A 12,383-nucleotide genomic window follows, 5' to 3' on the forward strand; every position below is an offset into this window, starting at 1 on the left:
GTTGTATAGGTATGTACTTGATGAGTTAACCCTTCAATTACAGCAAAACATAATTTGACAGCTGTCAAATTAATCGCAGTTAATGCAAGGGATTAATGCAAAACAAATATTATCTAGATTTAAAAAAAATAGTCGTGACTTAATCACTTCTTTGGATCATTATCAAGCAGAACCCATCAACATGGAAGCATCCGAATATTTAGCATATTTGGCATGTAAATACCTTGCAATGCTGGCTACAACAGTGCCATGTGAATGCATGTTCTCACTTTCAGGTGACGTCGTAAATAAGAAGTGGGCAGCATTATCTCCCATAAATGTAAACAAACTTGTTTGTCTTAATAATTAAGCTGAACAAGAAGTAGGACTGCGTGGACTTGTAGCCTCTAAAGTTCTATATATTCTTTTTTGAGTTCAGTTATGTACAAAATAATTCTGCATTTGTAGGTTGCAATTTCACGATAGAGATTGCACTACAGTACTTGAATGAGGTGAATTTAAAATATTATTTCTTTTGTTTACAAATATTTGTAAACTAAAAAAGATCAGAAATATTAAGTGAGCACTGTGCACTTTGTATTCTGTTGTAATTGAAATCAATATATTTGAAAATGTAGAAAAATACCCAAAATATTTATAACAAATTTAAATTGGTATTCTATTGTTTAACATTGCGATTAAAATTGTGTTTAATTGTGACTGTGTTTTAATAATTTGACAACTCTACTTATTAAGGTTTGTCTAATTTTCAAATAAATTTCCTTCTCCATTGAGAAGTTGCCAATAGTCCAGTGGCTACTAATTTAAGAGTCATTGTTCACTTTTTCATTTTTTACTAGGAAGCCCTAAAGAATCATTTGGTAATATCTAGAGGGTTGCATACTTCAGTGTTTATGTAGGTGAAGCTGTATACCCAGCTGGATCCCTTGACCCCCTGAGGGCCAGCTCCTGCCCAAGTGTGAGTGTCCCAGCTGGGGACAGACCTGGCTGGAGTGGAGGTGAGGAGCCCAGTGGGTGAATGTGTGAGAGGCTTCCAGCAAGCCTTATTTTCACTTAAATTAGGTCCACAGAATGCCCATTTGGTGCTGTAGAGAGATGTTCTCGAGTCCCAGTATCTCACCTTAACCTCTGAGGGCATTGACCTTACCCTTGTATCCAGAGCCTGCATAATCATAACTAGATCAGTGGAAATCAGGCTTCTGACTTGTGCAGAATCCTACCGATTTTGGCAGATTGATACCTGGAACATTCCCTGACGTTTTGGAATTGAGCCAGTGCAGTTTTCAAAAGTTACCATGTTACAGACAGAGAAATGCCATTGAATTGAGTGTAAGGCCTTGCTTTGCTCAGCCAAATACGTAAACGCATGGAACTATTTGGTGGTTATGAATTGCCTATAGTCTAATAATTGGACATGTTCACTAAGTGTATAATATTTCTCACCTCTTCGACTGCAATTTCTTCAAAACCTGTTCCCACCCAACTTTTATAGTGTTTTTTTAACCACGCTAGTCTTAAAGTACATTAAAAACTTAAATTTTAATTTTATTGTGCTGCAAATCAAGATTGCTGATTTTGTTCCTAAGTCGAATCCCATTCCCCTGGGCTAACTTGTCTGTCCACATCCTTTTCCCGCCACATATATGTGAACACTTCTTTACCAAGTTGACAGCAAAACTGATTATAAATTACTTATTTTGGTTCCTGTTTGTCCAGAAACTATTGTTTCTATTAAGTTAACTGTATGAAACAGCTTTCTAGAAAAACTGAACTCTAATGCCTAACCTGAAGGTACTGGGAGATTGGGCCAGTTGAAGATGATCTTGATTTCTGGAAAAGTCTCTGAATAAAGCACTTCAGTGCTTCTATTTGTAAATGCAATAAACACTGAAAAGGCAAAATGTTCGGGCTTTTCACACCTGTCCAAACAAGGAATGAACAGCAAGGATGAACAAGTTCTTATATAAAAAAATATATATATTTAATTGAAGCTAATGGTTTTGCACATGGTCATTTCTGGGGAGTTTGTTCATTGAAATTGATGTTCAGAAACATAGGAATTGCCAATATTGGATCAGAATAAATCGTCTGTCTGTTCTGTTTTTCTGTCTTTGACGGTGGCCAATACCATATGCTTCAAGAGAAGCAGTTAGAATACAGTATAACAACAAAAAAGATATTCTTTGTGTTGATTGGGAGTGTAATACTTTATCTAAAATAACTTTGTTGCATGTCCTGCTTGGCTAATGATTCAGCTGAAGAAAAGGCGTATTTGCTTTTGCTTTTTATTTAATTTAATGTGTTTGGATTTAAATATACACACAAGCTGGTCTATCCAGAGTCTTGCTATCCTTTCCATCAACTAAAAATAGACTATATGAAAACTATTATAAAATCAGTACAGCAGTATATTCTCCTCTCTAGTCATTCCCTCCCCCCAATATCATACATACTATCACCAACCTGCAAACGTAGGATAAATTAAATAATTTGTCCCCCATCCATCTGGCCCCTAAATAACACTTTCCCTAATCACTTCAGCTCTCTCCAAATGCCTGCTCAAAGTATACTTTCCAGCATGCCCTAAAAGTCAGTTAAGTTGGGCTATCTAGAACTAGGAGATGGGAGTGAATTACAATGTCAGAAACCCTTAGAGCGGGTGGTCTGACCAGCTCCCTCTTCTATACTAGGCATATACTATACCAGCTCCCTGGGTATATGCCTCTTCTGATCACAACTATTGCAGGATTGCACAAGGAAAGAAGTGTGTTTTATGTTGGATGATCCCAACCCATTTATGGCATTAAAACTCAAAATCAACAACTGGGAGCCAAGGGATAGGTCCTGGAGCACTGTCATCATGCACTTACAGCAAGATATTCCATTTAACAAAAGAGTTGCAACATTCTGCACTAGCTTCAGCTTGTGAATGGATTTAAGATGTAACCTATTATAGAGCACATTGAGTCCAAACTAAAGGTGACAAAGGCGTGGATTATAGTGGAAAAATCTTAATCTGAGAGGAAAGGATGCAACCCCATTGCCAGAGGCAGGAAAAGGGTGTCTTTGTCACTGCTCTTGTTTGAGCATCTAGCAGCAGCTGGAAATTTAACCAGACCCTTAATTGTTTAATTTTACTACTGAGTATGGCCAGATGCCTTCAGAGGATCCGACATAAGCCACCCCCTCCAGTTGCCTCCCTTAACCCACTATATCATTCCATTTTTATCTGTAATATGTTTAATCCAGCTCACTCTCATCCATAGCCAATCTTGTCCAGAGCTAGGGAAGATGCTCAACTTCACTCTCTGAGTGTAGGAAATGGCAATAAATCTATCATCAATATATTGAAATATTTAGGGCCCTATTACTTTGCCACTCATTTAGCATGCTCATTGAGTGACATCATAGAACTTTGCGGTACTTCACATGAAAGTGCCCTCAGGATCTCGCCACAAAAAGTAACACAGACACTAAAGAGCAGCCCTATTGACTTGCCATAACACCTCATGATCTGTGGTACTGAAGGGAGAGTTGATAACTAGGATTATGGATTTTGATCCTTTGCCAGGAGAAGATTACACTTGTGGTGTTGGTTGGCAATCTCTGTACCTAGGTTGGAACCCTGATCAAAAAAGCGCAGGGAAGTCCAGAACTGAGAGATTTAGTTTTACTGTAACCTTTTCCATAATCTCTGCTAAGTCTGCTTTGAGGTGGGTTTCTGGACAGAAGCTGAAAATATGCTTCCTAAAGAGCATTTAACACTCTGCTCTTCAAAGGAGGTGTGAGCATGCTCCAGTTCTGAAGGATCCAGTGCCTTTCCCATCTCTCCAGTGGTCTGTACCAGTTAGGAAGGACAGGGACCCAGATAACAGGTTGTGGCATGAAGTTCTACCAGTGCATAATGCAGACCAAAACTCAACCAGAGAGAGAACCTAGTATTTATCTCTTCCCAGGCCCTGCACCACTATCTCAGATATAGAGAATTCAGTCTAGCTCTGACTTGTATCTGTAAAGTAACCAGGCGTTTCCTCCAAATTGGAGAAAGTCTCATCAACAATCAGACGAAGGCAGTCTGCATTAACCAGTATATCTGCAATCAGACCAAATCCATTGATCAGGACTTTGCACATGCTATAGTAGAAGTCAAGGGATATTTTTTTGCCATCTGTATAGTCACACCATCTGAATTTAAAAACATCTGTCATCTTCTCTGCTTCGTCTGTCACAGGTCAACTGTAAATCTTTGTATCCTCCAAGGATGAAGCAGGCACCTAGGGGACCACCGTTATCTATAGTTAAGAGGAAAAGATTGTTATAGAGTGGTACCAAGCCATCAAGAGAGTTGTCTGTCATAAATAACATATTCTCCTTCAGAACCATCTGGAAGCATTCAAGTTCACTGAGGGCTCATCCTCAACAAAAAATAGGGTATGCCCGCTGTAATAATGGAGAGAATAGCACACTGTGTTTAGTCCTATGTGGGGAAAGATGATGAGAGGTCCATTTCATTTGGGAGCTATAGCAGATTGGTAGAAGTCAGAAGCATTTGATCCTTTGTGATTGATTGAGGTGTGAAATGTACAATAGTACTCTTTGGCTTTAGAGACTGTCGGGCTGTTGCATGTTTTTATCTAGTGTGTGTTGTCATTTTGCTGGCCAATGTGTACAACTTCATTAAGAATGTCAAAGGGTGCTGTAGTTGCATATTAAATTTAGCCCCATATCATACATAGTAGTTCCCAGCACTCTTCATAATCACTGAATCATTATACCCCTCGAGATTCCTTCTGTTCTTTGATATTGCTGTTAGTTCATCTCATGGATCCTGTGTGGATCTACTGGTAATTTTGAGAGGATCGATGTTTGAGTCCATTGCAATTATCTGTAGATGGTCCAGAGCAGGTACAGGAAAGCTGGCATTATTTTGGTGTATTCAACTTTGAAATGATACTAGAGGGTTTAATTTTCCTGTAATACATGGGTCCTGCAGGGGCTCTCACCTGGGGATAATACAGAGCTCCCTCTTTGTCTGGTGATGGCTACTTTGGAACGAGCCCACATGCCAAAAATGACTGATTCCGAAGAAGATCCTCTGGGGCAACTTTCTCAGCCATGTCTTCTCCCCTAGTGACCTCAAACCAAACCATTTCCACCAAAGCAGAGCTTCTAGACCAGTGGTCCCCAACCTTTTTCATTTGGCGGGCGCCAGACGACGAGCCACCGAGGGCTGTGGACGAGCATCCGCCAAAATGCCACCGACAAGCAGCAACGTCAATAGGCATCGCTGCCGAAATGCCGCCGACAAGCAGCGGCATTTCGGTGGCGACGCCTCTGGATGACGCGGCATTTCGGCGGATGCTCGTCCACCGGCCAGTACACGGGTGCACTTACACGCCCTGGTAGGCATCATGGTGCCTATGGGCACTGCCTTTGGGACCCCTGTTTTAGACTGTCAGATAAAATAATACAATCTTTCCCTGGCTGTCTTTAATCACAGCCCACGGCTCTGACTGGGAAGCAGGGAGAGGGAGTCTGAGAAGGGAGTGGGAGAGTGCCACTGTATTGAGGTCAAATTATTTGAGAAGATTAAAATGTGTTCTATCTCTGGTGGCAGTAGTTGCACCCTAAAGTGGGCTTAGTACTTGGTACTTCAGCAGGGGCTGGCATTTAGAGAAACTGGAGAAAGAATGTTTGTCTGAGAATTCATTTCTCCAGAGTAAGTAACTGTACCGCTCCTGGCATACTGCCTTATTTACCTACAGGCCTAAGAGGTAGGGAGCTTTCTCCTGTCTGAGATGATTTAAAGATTGAATTTTTATTCTCAAACACTTAAGAGGGAGTGAAGAATAATTTAAGAAAAGAATGGACATGAACATCCAGTAATATACCTGCAGAGAAGTAGGGCTTTTTTTGTTTTACGAGACAAGGCATGAACCAACTTGGACCTAAGGTTTACTCCATCCTTCTACACAGAGCATGACAAATTTAACAAAATAATAAGAGTGGTGTGAAAGAGAGCCCTCTTGCCTCCAGGAATGGAGGATTCAGTTGTTGCAGCAGCAGGGAAACTGATAATCTTGTGACTTTTCTGGTGCACCGTCATTTGCCAAACTTTCTCACTTGCCACTCTTTTTCAAGCTTTGTATATTTATAAACTTAGTTTAGCACTTTGGTTCATTTGTCTTTGCATGAAGTTTCAAAACCTGTGAGAGAACAGTTAAACACCCTGTTGAAGGTAGGGGGGAGAAGGTAACAAGTGAAATAGAAAATGTTGCATGTCAGGATCTGTCCCAGGTAACAAAATAGTTGCTGATTGTGATTGCAGATGACACAGGGTACCTGAGTCATTGTTTCAGACTTGAATGTATTGTTGAGGCCAGGGCTTTGGAGCGGAGCCCAGAGCTGGAGCGCGGAGCAGCTCCGGAGCAGTGGAGCTGCAGGTTTTTGCCTGGAGCTGGAGCGGAGCCGGAGCACAGCTCCAAAGCCCTGGTTGAGGCTCCCCATTTGCCATCTGAGATGCACTAGCCTCAAGGGGACACACGTGTCTGAAGTGGCAAATGGGTGAGCATTACATCAGACGCCCCACATGATGTGACAGGCCTGAGTAACTTAACCGGGGGTTGTTGGAAATAGCTCTTACGTTTTTGTATGTTTTAGGTGAAGTTTTGTCATCTAAAGACTGATTACTTTTTTCCTTATTACATGTATTTCACTTAATTGCAACAGTGACACCTTTTTATTCATCAGGATTAATGTAAAAAAAATGTTCTTTCATGCAGGACACAGCTTAGGCTATGGCTTTGTGAACTATGTGAGTGCTAAAGATGCTGAAAGAGCAATAAACACACTGAATGGCCTGAGACTTCAGTCAAAAACAATCAAGGTAACAAGCATGGATTTTAAAGCTTAATATTGTAGAAGTGTAACTTATACATAAAGAACAGTTAACTGAAACTCGGTCTTCTAAAACTTTAATGCATTCTCCTCGTAAGTTGTCTCCCCAATTCCTTTTAGACTTCTATATGCCTTGCAAGGTTAAAAGCTCAAGAATGAATGTTGGTTTAATATCTTGCATAACGTAAAGAAGTGCTGCTTTTGACGTAAGAAAATATTTGAAAACCTTAGCTGGTGAGATAAATTATTCTGAAAACTTCTAATTAGCATTTTGTTTCATTACTGTCTTAAAACTGGACTGATTTTTGGACTGATTTTTCATAACTGCTGGTCACCCAGCAGCTGCTACTGAATTAAGTGTGGATTGCTGAGTATTCAGCTTTTTTTTTTCCTCTTGAGTTCCCAAAGTATCTGTCTCCTTGATGATACCACTGTAAAGCACAATAGCCACCCCGAGTAGGCAGCTCAAATAGCACCCATTTGTTTTGTAAATATATTTGTCAGTTATATTATTAACTTACATTGGAAGAAGTTCTTAATTCTGAGACTTGTTAGATTCCATGCTCAGATAAATATTTAGTTTTGTCATTTGCTGTTCTTGAGTGAATGCTGTGCACTCAAGAAAGAGAGCACCAGAAACTGGGAACAGGGTGTTTATAGGGGAACCGTGCAGTGGAATGAGCTGTCAAACACCTCAGCTTTTGTAATAGCTTTATTTTCAAAGATTCTCTCTCTCTCTCTTTCTCTCTTCCCTTCCCTCCATTTTTAGAGCACCCATCACTATAGTATCTAGGTGCCAATTTACATACTCCTGGTGTACATAATTACTGGCAGGTCATGGGTTCTATCCCAATGCCATATGTGACGACTGTGGTGTCTGTGCACAGTAGGTAAGATTATTCCAGATTGTTGCCTGGCTTTTGGATTGAACTCATGTGAATCTCAGGTACTCAATAAGCTCTGCCTTAAAACAAAGGAAAGATGTGCACAATGTATGTATACCATTGTCCTGAAAAGGATAAACTCTCAGATCTGCTGAAATATTTGCTTGTAACTTTCTTTTTCTGTAGTAGAAGAATTGAAAAGAGGATAAAAGGTGTACTTCTGCTAGTTAACTGTCCCTAACTCCAGTTCTAAAAGCCTGTATTGATGTCATGAGTTCTTCAACTGGTACGCTCTGTGCTTGAATATGATTATTGGTTCTTAGTAGGCACTGAAATTATTACAAAATAACAGATATGATACATGAAGCAAAACTCATGTCGGGGCTGCTCAATGTATCATATGTCAGTTGGCAGCATCAATGATGGGCCTATAGTTGGCTCATCAGAGTGATGCCACTTAGGGGCACATCTACACTGGCAAAGTTACAGCGCTGCTCAGAGAGCGCTGAAGGGAAACTACTGCTGTGTGTTCACACTGTCAGCTGCCTGCACAATAGCATGTTCACACTTGCAACAGTATTCGGAGCGGTGCACTCTGGACAGCTCTCCCACAGAGCACCTCTTTTTCTTCTGCCGCTAAGACTTGTGGGAAGGCTGAGGGGGTCGCGGGGCATCCTGAGTCCTGTCCCAGTGACCCGTGATGCATTGTTTCGCATCCCAGCAATCCCTGTGGTTCCGTCCACAGTTGGCGCCATCTTTCAACGGTTTGTGTACTGTGTGCCCTGCCTCTTCGGGCTGCAGGAATGAATCCCGAACTGTTGACCAGTATGCTGCTCGCTCTGACTAACACGTCACGAGTGGCAGTGGAGTTATTTCTTAAACTACAAAGGCAAGAGTCAGGGGGTAGCCGTGTTAGTCTGTATCTACAAAAATAACAAGGAGTCTGGTGGCACCTTAAAGACTAACAGAAGGCAAGAGGAGTGCGACATTGATCTTGCCACGCGTAGTAGCTACGACACAAGATTGCTTGTGGCATTCATAGCTGCAGAACTTTCGGATGAGGAAAGTCACATTCATGGGACTGTGTGATTAGCTCGCCCTAGCCCTTTGGCGCAAGGACACAAGAATGACAGCTTCCCTCCTGTTGGAGAAGTGTGTGGTGATCACTCTGGAAGCTGACTACTCCAGACTGCTACTGATTGGTCGCTAATCGGTTCAGAGTGGGAAAGTCTACTGTTGGACTCGTGTTGATGGAAGAGTGCAGGGCCATTAATCACATCCTGCTCTGAAAGACCATGACTCTGGGTAATGTGTGTGACATTGTAGATGGCTTTGCACAAATGGGCTTCCCTAACTGTGGAGAGGCGATAGATGGCATGCATATTCCAACCCTGGCACCAGACCACCTAGCCACCGAGTACATAAATCGCAAGGGGCATTTCTCAATGGTTCTCCAGGCCCTTGTGTGGATCACGCATGCATCTTTCGGAACACTGGCCTGTTCAGGAAGCTGCAAGCAGGGACTTTCTTCCCGGACCAGAAAATCACCATAAGGGAAATTGAGATGTCCATTGTGATCCTGGGAGACCCCACCTACCCGTGAATGCCATGGCTTATGAAGTCCTACATGGGGCAATTTGACAGCAACAAGGAGTTCAACAACAGGCTGAGCAAGTGCAGAATGACTGTTCAGTGTGTTTTTGGCCGTTTAAAAGCCCGCTGGCGCTGCCTCTATGGGAAGCTGGACCTGGTCGATGACAATATTCCTATGCTTATAGCCATGTGCCGTACGCTCCTCTCAAGGCTGATTCCCCACTCTGGCACTTGGAGTGCAGAAGGTGAGGGCCCGCAAGGATTCTAAAAATTAATACTTGCCACTCCAGGCTTGTATTAAACTCCCAAGTTTACAGCTTTTCTTTGACCTTAGAATCATAAAATATCAGGATTGGAAGGGACCTCAGGAGATCATCTAGTCTAACCCCCTGCTCAAAGCAGGACCAATCCCCAGACAGATTTTTACCTTAGGTCCCTAAATGGCCCCCTCGAGGATTGAACTCACAATCCTGGGTTTAGCAGGCCAATGCTCAAACCACTGAGCTATCCCTCCCTCCTTTGATAAACGCTGCCACCACCCAAGTGAAAAACTGCCTCTTGCAAATCCTAGAAAAACTCACTTGGGAAGTTTTCCCTGAGGCTCCTCAGCTTTTACACCCCTCCCTTGGGGAAGCCGAGAAAGAAAACAAACAAAAGGGAAACCCAGCTGTTGCCATCAGCTAATTGAAAAACATATACACAGACCTTTAAGACAAAAAAAACAATCAGGTTTTTTAAGAAAGGTACATTTTATTAAAAAAAGAAGAAAGGAAACACATCTGGAAAATCAGGCTATTGCTAGATTTTATAAAGCAATTGAAAAGGGGTTAAACACCAAGAATGGCTCCCTAGGGTCCAGCTTAATGTTACAAAAGAAAACAAAAATACCTGAGCTTAGCACAGAGGAAATCCACAAGCCGAAATAAACCTGATGGTGTCTGTCTAAACATTCCCTGTGCCAGTGAACCCTTCCAAATATGGAATATAATTTTTCATACCTGGTTCAAACTTTACACAGCACTCCTGCTGCCCCTGTCTCTTCAGCCAAGAGAGAACAACCGAGAGACAAAGGGAAAGCTTTTTTCCCATTTTTAAAAAGTTCTAACCTTCCCATTGGCTCTTTTGGTCAGGTGCCCACTCCTTTTCCTTTTACCTGGGGGACTTTGTTAGCCCTTTACAGGTAAAGCAAGCAGAGAACAGCCACCAAGAGAGACTATATAGCGAACTGGCTGGCTGGGTGTCCATAAAAGGGAGATACTGCGTATTTCCCCCCCCCCCTTTTCATTTATCACAGCTCCATAATATTTGTGAAGGGAAGGGTGAAAGCTTCACTTAGGGCTGGACCACAGAGGCTCAGCACCTGGAGGCTGAGTTTGAACAGCCAGAGACCAGGGCTATTAGAGGGGTACAGCACAGGGCCATAAGGATCAGGGATGCTTTGAGGGAGCAATTTGATGCTGAAAGCCACTAATATTTGTTGTTATGCTCGGGATTGCAGTGCTTGTAATGCTAGGAGGTGATTGGTGCACATGATGCAATTGTATGTTGCTTTGCAGTGCTGTTTTTGCTTTCAACTAATAGAATAAAGATTGCTTTCAAACCATCACAATTTTTTTATTAAAAGACAACTGGAGGAGAGAGCGAGTAAAACAAAACAAAAAAACAGCAGGGAGAGGGATGGGGGAAGGGAAGGTCCCAGAAGGAGGTGGGGTACCGGGATGGCTAAAGATATGTGTATGTCCAGGGATCATATCCAGCCTTCTCCTTTGGAGTACAATGCAGCGGATACTGTACTTCAGCAGGCCCAAACTGTTGAGTGCAGTGGGAGTCCACCGTGCTGGACTGTGAGGGGGGAGGAGTGGGTACAGACTGGAGCCAGAAGGTTGATAAGAGTGTGTTGGCGGTGTCTGGGGAGTGCATGGGAAAGAGTTTTCCGAAAGCGGCTGCAGGGGAGGGTGGGCATGGAGCTGCTCGGTTTGCAGTGCTAGTAGCACCTGGAGCGTGTCCACTTGGCGCTCCATAATGTTTAAGAGCCGCTCCGTGGCTTCATTCTGATATGCCACATTCTCCTTTTGGTCCCTCGTCTCGCTGTCCCGCCACTCCTTCAATTCCTGTTTCTCGGCGGCTGGGTGCCTCATAACATCACTCAGAAAGTCCTCCTTAGTTCTTCGTGGCCGCTTTCTAATTCTGTGCAGCCGTTAAGCTGCCGCTAACAAAGAGGGAGGCTGTGCTCCCAAGGTCATCTCTGTGAAGTTTAAACGCAACATTTTACAGAAGCAGTATTGTTTTGCAACACAGAGAACACCGATTCATTGATTTAATGCACAGCCAGTACTCTCACACTTGTCACTAACTGGCTGACCCCAGGCAAGCACACGTGAGCCAGAAGACTCCCAAAATGGTGAGTAGCCATAGGGTAAATCACTCTTCCCGGACCCTGCTGGGGCATGTGGCTCTTGGGGAGAGCCAGCACTGTAGGGGGGGGGCGTGATAATCATTCCTGTCCCCACACTTCCCACAGGATGTGATCATTATGGAAGATATCTCGCTGCTGAGGGTGAGCAGGGAATCAAGGGAGGGTCTTCTCCAAGCTTGTGGCTTTCGCCCTGGCCCCTATGCGGCTCGCCTGTGTGCAGCAATGGTTCCCCCGCTGTGACGGCACAGTAGCGCAGGAAAGTTACTGATAATGGGCCAAGAAACAAAGCAGCTCTGCCAATGAACCTGTGGCAGCGGATTGCCCAGTATCTCCACGTGAGTTTTCTGAAGATCTCTGAGGGAGATCCCTGTGAAGTGAGGGAGTCAATCAACAGTTTGTTCCGCTGCTCAGTCTAGGAATGCAGTGGGAGACAAGCCTGCTTTCTGTAACCCTTCTGCCCCCAACAACTGGCTTCAGCGATTCCCAAAATCATGTCCACTTACCAGGGGACTGCTCTCCTGTTTGCACTTCACCAGTCTCCGACAGTTGTGACTGGCTAGCCTCCTCCAGGGTAGAAAAGAGTTCCTGGCTGC

At 43.3% G+C, this 12,383-nt stretch overlaps 1 protein-coding gene across 3 annotated transcripts in view; it reads left to right on the forward strand.

Annotated features, from left to right (window-relative positions):
- ELAVL1 (ELAV like RNA binding protein 1) overlaps nucleotides 1–12,383 on the forward strand; it is a 97,040-nt gene that overhangs the window by 60,043 nt on the left and 24,614 nt on the right. For all 3 annotated transcript variants that reach the window (XM_034754980.1, XM_034754981.1, XM_034754978.1), the window contains exon 3: nucleotides 6,783–6,886. In XM_034754980.1, the coding sequence (XP_034610871.1) occupies nucleotides 6,783–6,886 (104 nt within the window). The remainder of the gene's footprint in view (nucleotides 1–6,782; nucleotides 6,887–12,383) is intronic.

This window comes from Trachemys scripta, chromosome 22 (assembly GCF_013100865.1).
Source record: "Trachemys scripta elegans isolate TJP31775 chromosome 22, CAS_Tse_1.0, whole genome shotgun sequence".
Lineage (NCBI taxonomy): Eukaryota > Metazoa > Chordata > Testudines > Emydidae > Trachemys > Trachemys scripta.